The sequence below is a fragment of the Tetrao urogallus genome, assembly GCF_951394365.1.
Source record: "Tetrao urogallus genome assembly, chromosome: 1".
NCBI lineage: Eukaryota > Metazoa > Chordata > Aves > Galliformes > Phasianidae > Tetrao > Tetrao urogallus.
In genome coordinates, this window is record NC_136813.1 from 121626124 (window position 1) to 121646681 (window position 20558).

General features: G+C 38.6%; 1 protein-coding gene across 1 annotated transcript in view; it reads right to left on the reverse strand.

The window, feature by feature from the left end:
* CCDC91 (coiled-coil domain containing 91) overlaps window positions 1–20558 on the reverse strand; it is a gene marked incomplete at both ends in the record, with an annotated part of 114569 nt that overhangs the window by 64071 nt on the left and 29940 nt on the right. The window contains 2 exons of the mRNA XM_079550539.1: window positions 1046–1153; window positions 13617–13694. Coding sequence (XP_079406665.1) covers window positions 1046–1153; window positions 13617–13694 — 186 coding nt within the window. The remainder of the gene's footprint in view (window positions 1–1045; window positions 1154–13616; window positions 13695–20558) is intronic.

Consider the following 20558-nt stretch of genomic DNA (forward strand, 5'->3'; position numbering starts at 1 on the left):
ACAACAGAAAATAGCAGGAGTATTTTACCCTGAAACATTTCTTACAATTTTAGCAAGGTCTTAAAATTGAAGTCCTATAGATACAGAACTGGAAGAGGAGTGCAGAGAAAAAGACTGCTGAAAGAAGATTCAGAACCAAGGATGTTTTTGTTGAGGAGCTGATGGCTCCTCCTGGAGAAGGTGATGATAACGGTAGCTCCAGCTAGTCAGTATGTTGAAAAATCTGCATGTCAGAATTGAAGATGAATTTGTCTAGGAGGAAACTGAGATATAACTAGACCTTTCATATTTTCCTCTAGACTGAAACATACAATAGTACACAAGTATCAGCAGCAGTTATCAGTACTTCTACAGACATACAACATGCATCTCCATTACAGGCATTCTGATAAAAGACAGCTTTAAAATCTGAAACTGAAATAAACTGAAACAATGACAGGTTTAAAACAAACAAGAGTCATTCTTCCTTACTAAAGGAGGAGAGGTAGGAATTAGCAAAGAATTAGGAGAAAATATAACAGTCAATACACTAAGGTAGACAACCTTGACTTTATGGAACTGGAAATAAAACAGCAGAAAATTTAAGAGGGAATTAAGTGTCCTTAAAATTTGAAAGCCAAATATTGCTTTTAAGACAAAAATATTAAAGGAAACCAGAAAAAGAAGTTGTGTTTCAAATTCTTTGAAGTGATATCTCACTTAGATCCCCAGATAAATTTGAACTTCTTGAACATTTCTGTCCCTGCCTTTTGGTTTGAGATGTAACAGATTATAGGAAAAATACTTTTGCTGTTCTTGAATCTGTTCTAAGGAGATTAAAATGTTATAAAATACTTTCAAACACAACAGATGCAGAGTTATCATGCACTTAGCATTTTTGAGTAACTGTGTTTACTCTTACATTGAGGATGCAAAATGAAAGACTGGTCATCCTCTTTGCTCCAAAAGGCACACTTCTTTCAAAAAAAAAAAAAAAAAAAAAAAAAAAAAAAAGAGCTGAAACTGCAAGACAATCATAAAAGTTTTTGTAAATGCATATACATACCTGAGCATCAAGAAGCTCTTGACATTTGTAAGAATGTTTTTCAATTGCTAGTATATACTGTTTTTCAGTGGCTGCTTCTTGCTGTTGAACAGTACACTGTAGCAATGACTGCAAAAAAGAAATATAAAAAAATTATATATATATATATACACTACATATGTATATACACTATATATGTACATATAAATACACACACACATATATATAAAGAGGGATGTATATTATTAACTGCATGTCAACTAGTACTTCTCTATAACCAGAATGCAGAATGCTGTTATAAATTTTGGAATGTGCAACTATTAAAGTACTTTTCTATGTAACACTACCTTGTTTTCAGTCAGGACTGAAATTTTTTTGGATCTCAGATTTCTTATACATAGGCCGCTTAAAAGAGGGCAGCACACAGAAGATAGAGAGGGCAAGTATTTCTGTTAAATATATTCAGAATAGTGAGACCACACAAGAAGAGAAGCACATGAAACCTGCTGAAGAAAAGTAAAAAAAAAAAGCCAGACATATTTCACTGGCTGACAGAACTCCACATCCTCTCGGCACCGTGTAAGATTCCATGGGCCAAGCATGATCTTTGCAACCACAAATCAAATAAAAGCAGATGGAAATTTTGTGTAATTTTAAACATAAAAGAACACCCCCCAGGAAACACACACTCAAATGTGTAGCAGTGGAAGTCAGTCAAAGTACAAAGACATTAACAAAAAAATAATAACATCAGGAAATCTGTGTGTGTGCACCTGTGTGCATGTACATTCACGTGCACTTGACTGAATTCGACAGAATTTCCAGCAACAGAATGCAAAATTAAAAACATTTTGCATATATGGAAAAGCAAATCATCATTTGAAAGAACCACACTCTAACTTCCTTATTTTTACTCAGGATATACTCATATGCTACCCAAGTTTTTTTCCCCTAATATTATAAAATATTAGTATGACTTTCTGAATATTCATTGGGGTACTTATACACACTAAAGGAAGCTATTTCTAACTGACAGTCAATACAGAGACTTAGCTGAAATTAATGCATAAGTTAAAGAAGACATAGGTGTTACAGAAAACAGATCTTTGGCCCAAATGCAGACAAACAAAAAGGAAAAAAATGTATATCTTTCAAACGATTTTTACTTTAGAGATATATTTACTTCATGGAATACAAAACACGCTTGAAATATATTTTGAAAAGTTTTTGCAAGAAACTCCAAACCAATAAAAACATTTTATCCTCAAAAACCCTGACAATTTTTTTAATCTATATTTCTACTGATTTGCCCTTGATGCCAAAATCATGTTCTTCAGGATATCAGTAAGACCACAGTACCTTTCAGCAAAAGTTCAGAAAGATCTAAAAGGCAACAAATGGTTGATTATGCTTGACACGCATTTTGATTAAAGTGTAAAACAACATTAGTGGATATTTGCAGAGGACTTAGCTAATCATAAGTTTACGTTCATGAAAGCAAATTTCTTTCCAACTACATTCAGTTCTTGTATTGGCATAAATTCAGGCATCACAAAAACATAGCTCAGTATAGGAAACTTTATATGCTAAATCCTACTGTGTATAAACTGGAATTGTCACATATTACTGGAAAAATGAAGTTTGTACTTTGCTTGTAGATTTTTGAGTTATTTTTTTTCCCCTAAACTGCTGTGAGGATAATTATTTTATATAAATGACATGAAAGAAGAAAAAGGAATAAAATTCTGTTTACATGGAAAACAGTAACAGAATGGCCATTAAGATGCAATGCCATTTCTCAGTTTATTCTTATTCATGCTAAAGGTTGAGTCACCTTATGGACTTTACTGTGCAAACTTGACTGAGCCATACCCAGAATGTACAGTTTTTTCAGAGGAAAAAATTAAATGTCATAAAAAGATCATTAAGATTTTCTAAATTTTTCTTACTATTATTTTCTGTACATAAAATTCCACATTTAGGAATTAAAGCTTCCCTTTTCTCTCATGTACATTACGAATAGAGTTTAAACTGCAACTAAAAGTTGCATGTCTTTGACTAGTTGTCCGAGTGAGAAGGCACAGACACTGAAATGCCATGATCCTGCATGACATGGCATTTCAGAGATAGCTTTCATGTTGTGCCATAACTGTTCAGAGAAAATCTTTTTTCTATGGAGAAATAGAGCACTCCAGCCAAATAGGTCTTAAAATACAGAACAGAATGTTCATTTAGGCCCAAATCTTTTCTAGTCATTTAAAAGAAAATGAGGCAAGTCATATAAAATGCATGTTCTGTATTTAATAAATTATCAGAAAGAAATTAATTTTAAAAACAAAATAAAGGACAGATTTAGCATTGTCTAGAAAAGTACTATATTCTTTGCTGACACCCTACATTTGCCTGGCTCCCTCCCATAAAACATAGAGAAGAGCATAAAAACTTCAAGACCCAATGTTAAATAAAAAAAAAAAAAAAGCATATAAACAAGCAAACAAACAAGCCAGCAGATAAAACAAAAGAAAACAAAAAAAAACACTTAGTGTCTGTCTGATGGGGTAAATATAGCTGAGATTATTTACATCTAAATATATTATATGCAACCTTTCTGATAACAAAATATTTAATTTACTAATGAACAAAACTAATTAATTGATTAGTTTATGTTAAATAATACATTTGGCTATCTGATGATAATAGGTGCCTAACTCTAATAGCTACACACTTCTGTCAGTACAATACCACTAAACACTTGAACAACTGCTAACTGCTAACAACTGGGCAACTCTTCACCACTGCTGAAACACTACTTTCTTCCTGAATTAATTACATTGTTATTCTGGAGAGCTGATGTTCCATAAATTTGCAGCCCCTGACCTAGCATCAAGCTGCTATTCTTGAAGTAGTCTTTCAACATCTCATGGAATGATCACAGCAGAATGTAGCCTATTATATCTGTAGCATGAAGTCAAAGGGTAGGCTTTCCATATGGATGCTCTTGGTGATTCATTTCTACTTCTACATACTGCGTAATGAACTTCCTTGATCCTGCGTAGCAATGGTCATCTTGTGACACTTTCTAGAGAAAGTGTTGACTTCAGATTTTAAGGATCATTAATCAACTAGTCCATGAGAGTTCAACCTTTTGGCTTGCCTGGGCCACAAAGGCTGCTCTGAAAGTAATGCCTCCTAATTGTTTACATAGAAACAACAACAGATACAAAGAGCACAATAACACTATTTAATAGAGTATATTCTCAGCTACAAAATACTATTTTTCAACATAGTTATCACCATTAGCTATGAATTTTCACCAGTGATGAACAAGAGCCTGCATGCTGTGGTCATAAAAATATGAAACAGCAGGAGTGACACACTGTCACCACTTCTGAAATACACCACCCACCACCTCACTGTGTTCATATTCACTATTTGGTCTCCATAAATACTCAGCAAGCATCAGTGAATGTCAACATTTTCTCCACATGGAGGAATTTAATTCCACTCTTTTGCTTCATATGCACTTCCATGTAAAACGCCATTTTGTAAGACTGTTCTGTTGCCATCTGTTGCACAACAACAAAATGTAAAGGAATATTGGCAGGAAGGTTCAATGCTTAATGCCATGTCACCAACATCCGCTTCTGATGTTGTGGGCTGACACTGCAAAACAGGAGGCACTACTTTCAGAGCAGCCCTCATAACATGTAGTACATAGGATATGGCAAGGGCAAAGTGCAGTGCTAATCCATGTTACACAAATAATTTTATGTGTTTTGATACATTGACTAAACTTGGTCTTGGGTACAGTGAAGAATATTCAGCCTTGCTTTTTGTTTTCATAAAAGAATTTGAGACTAAGTTTCAAGGCTACTGAAAAAATCATTTTTTCGTTAAATTTGTAACTCCATTTTCAGTCAATGTAAATATACTACAAGTATACTGCAAATTTTCAAATGGAATGTATAGAGTTACAATCAGATATTCAACTCAAAAAAATCTGACCAGGTCTCTCTACTAGACTTTAATAAGATTAATCTTACCAGAGAAAGAAACCTCTCACTTCACAATCATGCCTTATTCATGTCATTGCTTTCTGTCAGTACAGACATTTGTGAACAACTATTTTTGAGGATGAAATACAGGAAGAAAAAATATTTCACTAAAAATCTCTGATAAACACCTTCAAAACTCACTAGGAATTGCAACTACCTCCATTTACCCAGACTCATGCACTAGTTTCACAAAAACAAGATCAAATATCCCACTTGTTTCATATTTCCTTCTTCACAATATCATACTACTTTTTTTTACCATGACTGAAATGGACAAAAAACTCTGAAAGAGAAAACAAAGAAACATCATCTACGTTGACATTATTTTAATAAGTTTGCTTGATCTATAATTTATTTTCAACTTGGCATAATCTTCTTAACTACTTAAAACTACAACTTAGTTAAGTTTTCAGTTTTTGTATTTGATGAGAAACATCAAATACAACACCAAGTTAGAAAAAAAAAAACCCACCAAGTTAGACATAATAAGATCTGTAAGTTAAATACATTTTTTTCATGTAAAAGTCTCTTCTAAGAAGAGTTTGGCACTGACTGTGAGCTGAAAATTCCAGAACCTTTACAAATAATGCTGCTATATAAGATAAAAATACATGGCCTCATCAAGTGATACAGAAGAAGAAAAAAAAAAAGCCTAACAAAAATAACGTATTCTTTTTCTGTTAAGAAAATCAGTCAGATGTTCTGGGTAAGAAAGTCACTGAAAGATGAGCAACATTTCAATATTTCAAAGTCCATGACTGCTAATGTTATCCTTCCAAACTCTCTACATTATTCTCACTAGAAAAGTCAGATTATCGTTATTTTCAATATATAACCCAGTTCATCTGCATGAGTATAAAGAGGAAATACTAAGTACTGATGCACACACTGCTCTGAATTACAATACACATCTTGTATAAATTAAAGCCACGTGGAGAAAACATTTATATGACAAGCTGGCAGCAGAGTTGCTACAGCATTGCTTATTTCGTTCCTCAACCTGTCCACAAAGGTTTTAAAAGCAAACCAAGTCCTGGATCAGAGAAAGTACAACTGAAAAAGTTATTAGTAGAAGAAAAAGCTGCCAAATCAACACATCTGTATTTAGCTCTTTTAAATCTAGAACTAATTTCCCAGACTGCACTATATTAAGATACCCACTGGGTTTTCTTTAGTTTAAAAAAACAAACAAAAAAAAACCAAACAAAAAACCACCATCAACAAGATAAAATATTTCATAATTTTATAATTCATTTTGCTTATTATCCTGAGTTTCAGTACAGGAATTTAAGATAATGCAAATAAGTTATAAGGAACTACCAGCGCTGGATAAAGAAAGCAAGTCTTTAGGTCTTGTTCCAATATCTATCAGGTATCAGATGTATTATGGCTTGACATATATTCTAATCTTCATCCTTTCAGAAACAAACAAAAGAAATCATTAGATGCTGTATCATATTACTAGCACTAAAACTAATGGATTTTAACCAAAAAGGAAAATTAGGATTCTACACTCCACCTCAGTTCTCATTTTCTTTTCCTAAAGAGCAAGTTTGCTGCTCTTATATCATACACACACGCATATATATGTATTTTTTAAGTTCTAAAATGTTTAAGTTTCTTAAAGAGAGTTCTTGTTATTCTAACACCCGTATGTCTGGAATCTTTAGCAGTAATGCACCTTTACAGTGCGAAAGATTAGAGATAGGAGAATGTGCTAGAACACTGGGTACTCTTATCTTCAGTGGGAAGGAGTTTCAGTGTCTGCAAAATACATGTTTTAAGCATACTATAATGCAGTTTAGATGTAAGAATCTGGGAGAAGTTCTATCTTCTACTTTCTACTTTGCCACTTGGAAATCATTCACATGACTGATGTAGATCATATTCCATCACCAAACTGTTCTACATTTCCAAATAGTTGTTAGTTGTTTCCAGCCATAAGTACATGAACAGCTTTGGGGATGTTTTAAAACAAAACAACAACAACAAAAAAATCACAGAGTTAATGTTACTTTGTAACAGGCAAAGGACTAACATAAACAGCCACATCTAATAAAGTAGACACAGTATAGCTCTGCCAGTAGCATACAAATGATCAAAAAAATTTTTCTTGTACTTCTCCAAGTTCTTTTAGATATAGAGTATGGATTGCTTTCTAAAACAGGACCTCAATTTTTTATTCAAACTAAGACAAAAGTGCAATAATTAGACTTACATTTTAAATATATACACATGCTTAATATAAATCTATTTACCCAACACCAGTGCATACTGCCTTAATTATAGCAACAGTAGAAATCATAACTGCTTACCCAAATTGGGATTTCTTGTACAGACAGAAGCTAAAGTTTACGAAAATCCTTCTTGGTTTACCTAGTCAAAATACCTGTTATCCCCAAATTCATCCCAACCAGAAACAATCTCTGACAGATCTCTCTCTTCCAATCTCTTTCTTTTGCTATGAGGGAAAAAAAATGGAAAAAAAGCTAGCAGGGGAAAAAAAAAAAAAAAAGAAGAAAAAAAAAAAGTTTACTATCCTCCTTCACGCCTTCTGAAAAACAGTATTAAAGTAAATCTAATCTCTGAAAAAAAAAAAAGATTTCTCAGATGTAGTACTGTTTAAAAATGTGAAACAAACTCAAATGACAGGCTAAATAAAATGTAATATTTAATTAGTCACGTTGAAACATGAAACACAGAAATTAAATCAAATGAAGCAAATGCAGAAAGGGGAAACTTAGCCTTACTCAGAAAACTAAGTTCATTTTTTAGTTATTTTTCTGTGTTTTTTAATACAAATGTTATGACTATGAAATCTCATCTTAAGATTACAGGAGTTTAGGGCGAATGGTTGAAGGAGTGGGTGCGCAAGTGGTATTTTCCTCTCTCCTTTCTGGGGTACTAAGGGATATGGAGCAGTCTAGGAAAATCCAGGCTTTGAATAAGTTTGAATAAGGCTGAAAGGTTGGGTTCTTTGACCATGGGGCAGTTTATTTGGCACCTGGCCTGACAGCTGCGGGCAGGTCTCACCTTTCTCCAAGGGGATCCTAGCCGAGGAGCTAGCAGGGTTCACTGACAGAGCTTTAAACTAGGTATGGTGGAGTGTGTAGTTCAGAAATTTCAATCAGATTTGACAGGGGAAGTGGGTGGAGGTCAACGGGAGAGAAAAGGGCTTGGGAATGTTGTCACTGTAGGAGATAATGGGGAAAAGCCTCTGAACTGTCCTGTAGGATCCTGTGGGAACTCCTCAGAAGAGGGAGGCAATGTTGCTGACCCCCCTCCCCATCTGAAACCTTCTCGTGTCTCTCCAGGAAGCAGCAGAGGAAACCTTTTAATGCCAGAAAGCCCATCTGAAGTGCCTTTACACTAATGCAAGCAGCATGGGAAATAAGCAGGGGGAGTTGGAAACCATGATGTGCTTGGAAAATTATGATCTGGTTGCTATCACTGAAATGTGGTGAGACGTATCCCACAACTGGAATACATGAAGGTTATAGGCTCTTCAGAAGGGATAGACAGGGTAGGAAGGGAGTGGAAGTTGCCCTTTATCTTAGGAAGTGGATAGATTGTAAAGAGCTGTGTCTGAGCCATGAACAGGTTGAGAGTTTATGGGTGAAAATGAGGGATTGGTCCAATAAAGGGCATCCAGTGGTTGGGGTCTGCTACAAGTCACCTGATCAGGCAGAGCCTGTCAATGAAGCTTTTTCGCTTCAACTGCGGGAGATGTCACACTTGCGGGCTCTTGTCCTGTTGGGGGATATCAACCACTGGATATCTGCTGGGATAGCAGCACAGTGGGTGGCAGACAACCCAGATTCCTGGAGTCTGGTGAGGATAACTTCCTGGCCCAGGTATTAGATGGAGAGACCTAAGGTGGAGCCTTAGTGGTGCATACGCATTGGTGCCCACCAATGCGGAGGAAAGCATCAGAGAGGTTAAGACTGGAGGCAGCCTGGGCTGCAGTGATCATGCCCAGGGGGAGTTGGCGATCTGGAGGAATGCAGGCCTGGCAAAAAGTAGCATCAGAACCCTGTGCTTCAGGAGAGCAAACTTCTGGCTGCTCAAGGAACTGCTGGATGGGATTTCCTGGGAAAGTGTCTTTGAGGGCATAGGAACAGAACAGAGCTGGCATCTCTTTAAGGACACACCGGAGACCACAAGAGCTCTCCATCCCGCAGCAGAAGAAATTGAGCAGAGGTGGCGGCTAAGCAAGGACCTGCAGCTTCAACTGAGGGAAAACAGAGATATGTACAGTGGTTGTGTAGCCTGGGAAGAATATAGGGACGTCATCCACATGTGTAGAAATAAGATCAGGAAAGCCAAGGCATAGATAAAGCTGAATTTGGCAAGGGACGTGAAAAATAACGAGAAGGGGTTCTACAGGTACATAAGCAGGAGGAGACATATCAAGGAGAGTGTTCCCTCTCTGATAAATGAGGACGGAGAGCTGGCTTTCTCAGACATGGAAAAAGCTGAGGTGCTCAAAAAGTGCTTTGCTTCAGTTTTCACTAATGGTCAGGCTCCTCCCCATATCCACCAGGACCTTGAAGCTCTAGGTGTGGGTGAGAGGAGCAGATTCCATCCCACTATAACAGTGGAACAAGTCCGAGACCTCTTCAGGAATCTGAATGTATGCAAGTCCATGGGTCTGAATGATATCCATCCTAGGGCTCTGAGCGAGATAGCTGATGTGGCTGCTGAGTTGCTATCCATCATATTTGAAAAAATTAAGGCTGTCCGGTGAAGTCCCCAGTGACTGAAAAAAGGGAAACATTGCTCCCATTTTTAGAAAGGGAGAAAGGATGACCACGGGACTATAGGCTGGTGAGTGTCATCTCTGTGCCTGAGAAGATCATAGAACAGATCCTCCTAGAAGCTATGTTAAGGCACATACGAGACAAAGAGATGATTCAAGTCAGCCAGCATGGCTTCACCAAGGGAATGTTTGCCTGACCAATCTGGTGGCCATCTATGATGGAGTGGCAGCATCAGTGGACAGGGGAAGGGTGACGGATGTCATCTACCTGGACTTCTGCAAAGCCTTTGACATGGTCCCTCACCACATCCTTCTGTCTAAATTGGAGAGGCATGGATTTAAGGATGGACTGCTCAGTGGATTAAGAGCTGGTTGGCTGGTCGCAGGCAAAGGGTTGTGATCAGTGGTTCTGTGTAAGGGTGGAGGCCAGTCACAAGCAGTGTCCTCCAAGGCTCGGTCTTGGGACCAGAGCTCTTCAACATTTTTATAACGACATGATGGAATCGAGTGCACCCTCAGCAAGTCTGCGGATGACACCAAGCTGAGCGGTGCAGTCGATACACTGGAAGGAATGGAAACCACCCAGAGGGATCTAGACAGGCTGGAGAAGTGGGCCAATGTGAACATAATAAGGTTCCACAGGGCCAAGTGCAAGGTGTTACACTTGGGCTGGGGCAATCCCAGAAGTTTATACAAACTGAGGGAAGAACTCCTTGAGAGCAGCCCTGCAGAGAAGGTCCAGGGAGTCCTGGGGGACAAGAAGCTGGACTTAAGCCAGCAGTGTGCTCTTGCAGCCCGGAAGGCCAACTGTGTTCTGGGCTGCATTAAAAAAAGGGGTGGCCAGCAGAGAGAGGGAAGTGATTGTCTCCCTCAACTTGGCTCTTGTGAGGCCCCATCTGGAGTACTGCATCTAGGCCTGGGGCCCCCAGTACAAGAGAGACACAGAGCTCTTGGAACAAGTCCAGAGGAGGGCCACAAAGATGATTACAGGGCTGAAGCACCTTTCCTGTGAGGAAAAGTTCAGGAAACAGGGCTTGTTTAGCTTGGAAAAGAGAAGTGAAGGCAGTTATGAGGGTGAACAGTGATAGAACAAAGGGGAATGGTTTTAAACTGAGACAGGAGAGATTTAGGTTAGATATTAGGAGGAAGTTTTTCACTCAGAGGGTTGTGAAGCACTGGAACAAGTTGCCCAAGGAGGTTGTGAAAGCCCCAACCCTGGAGGCATTCAAGCCCAGGCTGGATGAGGCTCTGGAGAGCCTGGTCAAGTGGTTGGCGACCCTGCCCATGGCAGGGGGCTTGAAACTAGATGATCTTTGAGTCCTTTTCAACCCAGGCCATTCTATGATGATTAAAATATATTTATATAACTTGAAGACTAACAGTCTATGAGAAATAGCATGCTAAACATTGCTAAGAATCACTGTATTGAATTAAATACCTAATCTTTTGTGCCAAATCATAGAAACTGAAACATTTAAATCCTTTTTTCAAGATGGTATATTAGAGTTTCACAGTTGCTTTTGACTTGTAAAATCATTCTCAAAAAATTATACATATGTGTATCATTTTACCCAGCTAAACATGAAGAGATATTCCTTAAATAATTCTTCCTGTCATCCATGCAAAACTCTTCTTTAGCTCACACAAAGGCATTGAAAGGGTGGAAAATGGTACCTATTCATTCACTACAATAGAATAGGTGCATTTCGCAACTTGCTTACATTTTCAGAAATAAAGAGGAAGAAACGTAAATGTAGCAAATACCAATAGATCACCAATTTATTTTTTTCAAACTGTAAGACCACATGGAAACAGATTTTATACACAGCTAGTCAAAACAGAAATGAAAAATGCTGAGAATACGGCACGTGTTCACTGACCCATCCAAAGCAGTCAGCCCGAAGAACATGCTCATTCTTCCCTCCCATAAAAAAAGGCTGACAGAGATGGGCCTATTCGGCCTGGAGAAGACTTGAGGCTCTGAGTGATGTCTATAAATACCTGAAGGGAGAGTGCAAAAAAGACAGAGCCAGGCTCTTTTCAGTGGTGCCCAGTGCAAGGACAAGAGGCAATGAGCACAAACTTGAGCACAGAAGGTTCCCTCTGAACATCAGGAAGCACTTCTGTGTTGTGTGGGTGATGAAGCACTGGCACAGGTTGTCCACAGAGTCTCTCTTCAAAAGTTGCTGGGACACAGGCCTGGGCACCCTGCTTCGGCTGGCCCTGCTTAAGCAGGAGTTGGAGCAGGACAGAGAGTTCTCAGATGGCTGACCTCAGCCATCCTGCAATTTTGTCATTCCATTGTGAGGCAAACCCCAGAAGTGTAAGAGGGAGAAGAAATGCAACATTTCTCTTAAAGTGAAATGAAAAATGTCTGGGGAAATGGTACAACATCACTGTACATGCTTAGCTTCTCTTAGGAATGGAAACTTCAGAAGCTTTTTTCAGAATAAGTTCCCTTTTGATGAAATTAGTATAAATTGTATCAAAGAAAACAGACACATTTCTACAAATAGTTCAGTTTCAGTGTTGACTAGAACACTGCTATCAATTAACAGCAAATATATTAAAAGGAAAACTTTTTATAAGTTGTTGCAAACATGTCTATGTATTAGGCTTCAGAAAAGCATAGAGCACCAGACCTCTTTCAAGCAGTTATTCCTAAAAGCATCATCAGGTACCCTACACAGTGGTCCTTTCTCAAGATTGAAACTTGTTAAGCCTAACCTACACATAAGGAAGAGAAGCTACAAGGCCCACAAAATCTAATTAAACAAAAAAAAGTTTTTGCATAGCATTTAGTTTCAGATTTTGCAGTAGACTTGAAAGCTGGTACAGATGGCTCTCCTGAAGCTGCAGGTCCTGACACTTCCAGAGAGATAAATACTTTATAAAGTAAGAGATTGATATTTCCTGAAAACAAACAAGTCAGCCTAACCTCCCCAGCAACACTGCAGGTTTCTTGACCAGCAGGATCTACACTTAAGCTTTCAGTTTACTACCTGAATGAAATGATAGTCTCAGTCCCATTCTTTTTTGCTTTGCCAGTTCCAAACCGAATCTCAGTAATGACATTACTAGTTTGGTGCTCCCTACTGACAGCTGTCTCATATTTCCCTTCTCATTTTCAGCAACAACTCTATTTTCCATTTCCTACAATCAGTTTTCTCCAGTCACACCTTGTTTACCTCAATTAAGTCTAATTAGAATCCTTAGTTTTGTGCATTTCTTATTAGTATGTTTTCATAGCAGTACAAAAGATACAGATTGATCCTGTACAATAATGTGTTCCTGTATCTTACTGGCTCACTGCAAATAGGAACAACATGAAAAGAGTTACAGATTGAACCTTATTTTATCCCAAACTCCTCCTCTTAGTGCTGTGAACATAAATAAATAAAATACTTAAAAAACCTGCTCAATTGCCCTGTGAGGTTATAGTTTGAAGTTTGTCATAGCCAAGGAGGTCCAAAATGTAGATGCACGCTAAAAATCAAAATCAAAGTTTAACACAATTGCTAAGCATTTTTCTTTCATTCCAGATTTAATTTTCACCAATGAAAATGGCTAACATATTTTATCTGAAGTTTCCCCTTTAACTGAAGTGCAGAGAGAGAAAACACGCTATGCAAAATTTCAGGCCAAACTTTCAGTCTAAACTGGAAGCAACCACCAAAAGGGGCTGAGCAACCAAAACTAACTAATAAACAAGACCATCTGTAGTGCGTATTTATTATATAATATGACACTGGAAAATGTGCCATCTTAACTCATTTACCTTGAACTCTTCAACAATAATACTCAAGGCTTCATGTCCAGCTTTTCTCATATCTTCTAACTCCTGCTTATGCTTTTCCTATACAAAAAAAAAAGGAAAGATTATATACAATATAAGCACATAATATTAATTAAGAGAGGAAATGACAACTATTTTCCTCATTTTTTCTATCTTTCATGAAAAAGCATACATCTCTTCAATTTTTTATTATATATGTACTCAAAATGCAAGCTTTTCCAAAAGTTAAACTTAGTTTATTTATTAAATTTACTCTAGTAAAATTCTGAATAGTTCTTTATGGTTTTTTTCTGTTGTTTTGTTTCTCTGATTTTTCTGGTTTCTTGATGCACTTGTGGATGGCTAGACTTCTGAATGACTGTTAGTGAAAAAAACCACAGCTATAACTTTAAAACGTTGTGGGAATTTTATTTACTGACTATTTTATTAACCCATTTTAACACTTTTATTATTAGATCTGGCTTTCTCAGAACAGCAATACCTGATATAATTCTTTTTCTAATGTACAGAAACATTAATTTTTCTTTTGCCTTCAAAAAGGCAAAAAAACTTGCATGTGGTTTACAGTGTCTGAAATGTGAATACTTCATTAGACTCTCATCAGCATTTCACATTTACCAATGAGCAGCATCATCTTTTCAAATAATAAGTTGGTAAGAAACATGAAAAACTTACCCCTCCTCCCTCATTATCAGTTTCAGTTATCTGTTTTTAAAATCAGCCAGTACACACAGACTTATCCACAACGTAATTACTCACCTGCCAATTGATGCCCAGCTAACAAAACAAATGCCTGCCAACCAACAGCCAACTTGCAATGCAACGTCTCACCATCCACTGACCAATGTCCAGCCAAACCCTAAGCAGCAGCCCACCCCCAAACAATTCCTCACAGTTTGATAGCCTTTCTGCATAACGTCACATGGAATGGAATAATCTCTTGCCTAACTCAAGCTAGCAGCCTTGTTGCCTGCTGCCATGCCATAATGGCAGCTGCTGTTCCACTGAGCGGTCTGGTCAAGTCTTCCGCACACTCCAATCACTCAGAAACAATAGCATACTGATGTGCTATTAATACATTCTCATCAGAAACCACAACAACATCCACCCTTATTCTGTAAAATTCACATCATGCTCAGGTCCAACACTTTCCCATACATCCTGATTAATCACATGGGAATCATTCCAGTAATCTATGGGCAAGCCCTCTGAATTGTTCATTTAGTCCCTGACTTTGGGCTCCATCTATCGTAACAGTCCTTCAGGGCAGTACAGATGATGCATGGTGCTGAATTATTGCATGTTGAAGCCAGTTATGGTTTTGAGAAAAGGGTTAGAATCCATTTTTCTTCGATCTAGTTGATTCTTACTGTACTACTACTGGTTGCTGGCTCTTCTCAACAAACATCAAATTCCTTTAAGGTACATATCAGATTTCACCATCCTTACATATAACCCACAAGTGAATCCAGGACCGTGTGTGCGCTTGCCCAGACATGCCCAAGACACTCCTAGCCCATGGGCCACATGTGGCTTGGCCCTGCTCATACTATGGTCCAGCCCCTGATCCATGCCTTTGTGGCAGCAGCTCTTTCCTGCCAACCGCCTCACTTTCAGTTGACATAAATACATTACTTGTGAATTTTCAAACAGAACATATAGAACAGCAATCAGAGATTCAACTCAAAGAAACATCTGATCATCTTTCTCTACTAGACTTTTATAAGACTCATGTGATCAGAGAAAAATGTCCCTTACTAAACTGTTTTCAAGGGTGAAGGACAGGGAGAGCAGAATTTCATCAAAAAATCTCTAATAAGAAAAATACCTGGAGAACTCAGAACTGAAATACTTCCAATGAACCAGATGCATTAGTTTCACAAAAACACAGTTAAATATCTGACTAGTTTTATGTTTTAGTTGCTCTAGTTTTAAATGCTTCCATAAAAATACAAATAAATAAAAAACTGTTTGTCAGGTATATATTTTAACAATATCGTATATGAGGCTCAAGATGATTCCTCTTCACTCACTGCGGTCCATGCAAGTCAAAAGGTTGGACAACCATGCCTTTCCCCAACGCAGAAATAACCCAGACTGTATTGCTCAGTGTGTTTTTTGTGTTCACTGTAACAGGATTTGGATCCTCTATCGCTGACTTTGAAACCTTTAGGGATCAAACTTGAGTCTCCCCTGGTGATTTCTGCCAGAGGCTACAAGTGGGGCCATTCTCCCCAGCTGCAGTGTAGTGCACATTTTTTACATCTTGTCCTGTCTGGAGCAGTCCAAGGGCTGCAGCATGAACTACCTCCTGTTAAATTTGTTCAAAGGCTTGTTGTAGCTCAGGACTTCATGTAAAATCATTCTTCGTCTGGGTCACTTGAAAGAGACGATTTACAGTCAAACTGTAATCCAGAATATACATTTTCCAAAAACCCACAACACCTAGGAAAGCTTGTGTTTCCCTTTTTCTAGTTGGTGTGGATTAAGTTATTTTGTTGATCAAATCCATAGGGATCTGATTACATCTATCTTGCCATTTTATTCCTAAGAACTGTGTTTCCTGTGCAGGTCCCTTATTTTGCTTCATGTCAAAACCAGCCTTAGAAGGATTTGGTTTATTTTCTCAAAACTTCTGCTGTGTTGCCCTACACTATGATGTCATCAACATACTGCAGGTGTTCAGGAACTTACCCTGTTCCAGTGCAATCTGGATCAGACCATAGCAACTCTGTTTCCACCCCTGGGGTAGTCGACTCCAGGTACTAGATGCCCCTCCAATTGAAACAAAACTGTGCCCTGCATTCTGCTGCCAAAGGGATTGAGAAAAATGCATAGGCGATATCAATTATAGAATACTACTTACTTGCCTTTAGCTCCAGTTCATACTGAAGTTCTAGCATGCCTGGCACAGAAGCACTTAATGGTGGTGTGACTTCATTCAGGCCATGATAGTCCATTGTTAGCCTCACTCTCCACTCCACTGGCCATACAGGATTGTTAAATGTGAGCCAGTGTTTGGCTTTTATTATTCTTTGTCTCTCCAGTTGATGAATCAGCATACGGATGGGAATCAGGTAGTCCCAGTCGGTGCAACACTGCCATCAGTGCACTGTCACTGTAACAACTCGCACCTGCTTCTCACAATCCCTTGGCAAAGTGTCCTCTGAAAGACTGGGCAAGTCAAGAACAGCTAATAAATGTCCTCCATCTGCAAGAACTACATACTGAAGGCCAACAGTATCCTTTTGGATTCCTGAAGTATCCTACTCTGAGGTAATCTGTATCAAGGATGCATGCAGTCTCTGAGCTGGACAAAATGGGGTGCTTTTGCCACTCATTCCCAGTTAGGCTTATTTCAGCCTCCAATGCACTTAATGCTTGAGATCCTGTTACTCCAGAAATACAGATGGGTTCTACTCCCTTATAACTTGATGGCATTAGAGTAAACTGCACTAGCATCCGCTGAAGTCTTATACTCTCATGCTTCTAACATGCCAGGCCATAAAATCCATACATTCCAATAAACCCGATTATCCCGTTCCTCCACATGACTAGAAAATAGGGCCCCTCTGGTTCTGGTTACTGTATTCATGAATGCAAACCAAAGACTTGTTACCCAACTCAGAAATAGGATCAAATCACCTTCTTTGTCTAGGAGACTGTCCACTGGAAATTAGAGCAGCCATTTTCCTTGAAGAATCCCCTATTTGAACTGCTCTTCCTCACAACTCTTGTATACCTGCCTCTAGGGTCAAGGTGGATTTGATATCCCACTTTCTCATATCCTTTCCATAGTCATGCAGGTAAAACTAGAAGGTGGCATGTGGTATATACCCACTATATCCTCTCCCTTGAGAACAGGAATGCTTAATTCTAATGGCTGAGATACTGGATACCATATAGATAGGGAATAAGAGATACTGTCTCTGGATTGCTGGAGCTCCCAGGTCTGTTTCTCTACTGATGAGAAAGGGAGATTTCCTTCATATTGTCAAAGTAGACTAGCCACTTCATCTATTGCTGGATTTTCATTATCTTTCCAAACCATTGCTGCCACTGCTTGCATACAAGATGGTGCGCTCTGTACAAATTTCTACCGTACAGATTGTGGGAACTTGGTGTTGTTTGTATCTTCGGATAACCGATCACCCTTGAGGTCATATATACCTCCGACACAGCCAATTCCACTATGTGCTGAATAACTTTATCCCTGGTGATTCACTTGCCTAGGTAAAGTATCAGGTCTTCTCTGAAGGGACATCTTCCTTTCATGGCTGATAAAAGTCATCTCTGTAGGGTGAAGGCTTGTGTACCTTTTCCCAATTGCTTTCACAGAATCATAGAATGGTTTTGGTTGGAAGAGACCTTTAAGATCATCTAGTTCCAACCCCCCTGCTATAGGCAGGAACACCTCCCTCTAGACCAGGTTGCTCAAAGCTCCATCCAGCCAGGCCTGGATGGAGGCCAGGACTGGAACATCAAGAGCCTCTCTGGGCAACCTGTTCAAGTGTCTCACTACCCTCACAGTAAAGAATTTCTTCCTTATATCTAGTTTAATTCTACTCTTTTTCAGGTTATAATCTTTTCCCCTTGTCCTGTCACTATGTAGCATTACATCAAGTCCCACCACAGTTTTCTTGTAGGCGTCCTTCAGATACTGGAAGGCTGCTATAAGGTCCTGCCGGAGACTTCTCCAAGCTGAAAAGGCTCAACTCTCTCGGTGTGGTATCATAGCAGAGGTGCTCCAGTCCTCTGATCATCTTTGTGGCCCTCCTCTGGACCTGTTCCAACTATTTCATGTCTTTTTTTTGTGTTGGGGGCTCCAGCAAAGAATGCAGTACTCCAGGCAAGGTCTCACAAGACAGAGTAAAGGGGCAGAAGCATTTCCCTTGACCTGCTGGTCACGTTTTAATTGATGCAACTCAGGATACGGTTGGCCTTCTGGGTTGCAAGCACACATTGCCAGCTAATGTTGAGTCTTTCATCAACTGACACTCTCAAATCCTTCTCCTCAGGGCTGCTCTCAAGCCATTCTTCAATCAATCTGTCTTTGTACTTGGCATTGCCCCAACCCAGATACAGGACCTTGTACTTGGCCTTGCTGAACTTCATGAGGCTGGCATAGATCCACCTCTCAAGCCTGTCCAGGTCTCTCTGGATAGCATCCCTTCCCTCTAGCATGTCAGTTGCACTACTCAGCTTGGTGTCATCTGCAAACCTGTTGAGGGTACACTCAGCCCCACTGTCCACGTCATCTACAAAGATATTAAATAGCACTGGTCCCAGCACTGATTCGTGAGGATCCATTGGATCAACCAGATGAATATATGCTCACCTGGCTGACAGTTTAAGTCTTTTTGCATATCTTGCAGCTCATTCTTTGTTAGCAATCGGACAGCTATGAACTCTAAGTCTTCCTCCTCCTGTCCTTGTGATGGCCGTGACTCATCCTCATCTTTTTCTTCCATCCTTGTTTTATATTTCCATCCTTGTTTTATAGTAGATTATGTCCTTACTAAAAAAGCTGACTTTATGTGAACATTTTTTTCTCTTGTGTATGGGAGTGATTGATACTGGCTCAGATTGGTTCTCTGAACTGCAAGGCCTGTTGCAGGCGTCAAAACAATCACATGGCCTGTTTCATTGCCATCAAATCTAGATATTTCTTGCTCTTTAGGGTGCTGAATAGTGTTGAGCTTGGCTAGGTAGGTGGGCCAGGTCCTGTCAGATTGCAGTGATGTGTGTGTCTTTAGAATTGCTAAGGTAACAGCACAACTTTCCAAATATTTCACTAGTTTTTCAGGATTCTGAAGCTGCTCAGAGGTTAAGCTGCAAAACAGTGGGGAAGCCCACTATTCTAGGTAACTGCTCATACCATTCAACACTCCCTGCCACTCACAACTATCCAGTCTCAGGGCTAATCCCTGGGAGATATTTGTAAATAGTAGTTTAACCTTGAACAAAACCTGAAGCATAATGAGTAGACCAGAGTAACATGCTGGTTTGAACATTCTCTCTTGTTTCCCCATAGCCTGGTTCCTTAAGCAAACAAAGTAGAGTGAAATTACTAATAATTTCCAATATACGGGTGCCAAAATATGAACATGGCTACAATATGAAATAAAAATACCAAGTAAGTTTCCTGACCAGCATTACACCATACAGAAAAATGATAACCTTAATTTATCCTCTGGAAACTGTTAACAGTGCCACAGGGAACACACATAGCAAGTAGCTGTATGATCAAAGAAGTAAATAAATAAAACAAAGCATGTTCAATTATGAAAGTCATACATTATCATTGAAAACAAATTAATCAGTCTATAACTCCATTAAATTTGATTGGAAAATTCTGCTAAGCCATTTGGTTCCATCTTACCAAATAGAGTCTGAAATCGTAGTTATACATACTAATTATTGACCCAAACATAATTAGATTCAGATTAACTTGAACAGAATTCTTTTTTAAAAAGCCCTGCAAGAACAAATGAAATGAACCAGAAAAGCTGAAAATAGAAACATTTTGAAGAGTAAATAACTCCTACTTCCAGTAACAATACACAGCAATCTCTGTACACATCTGTTTAATTGCACTGACATGCAAACATCAGAAACTAGCTCAGCTCAGACATTTCATGTAGAAAGGGCTGAGCTAGTCAAATTTTTACAGCACAATACTACAAACTGGCATAAAAAAAAAAAATATGATTTAATGCTTAATTCTGCAAGTCAAATTTAAATTAGTTCACTGTGACAAGTGAATAAAAAGAACAAGTAAGCTGTAACTACTATAGTAGCATAACAAGGATTCAAATATTAGATAAAAAGAAATCTATAGAATGAGGAAGTTCACTTTCAATACTTATTCTAACAGGAAAAAAAAAAAGAGAGAGAAAGCATTCCTTATTGAAAAAGACCTTC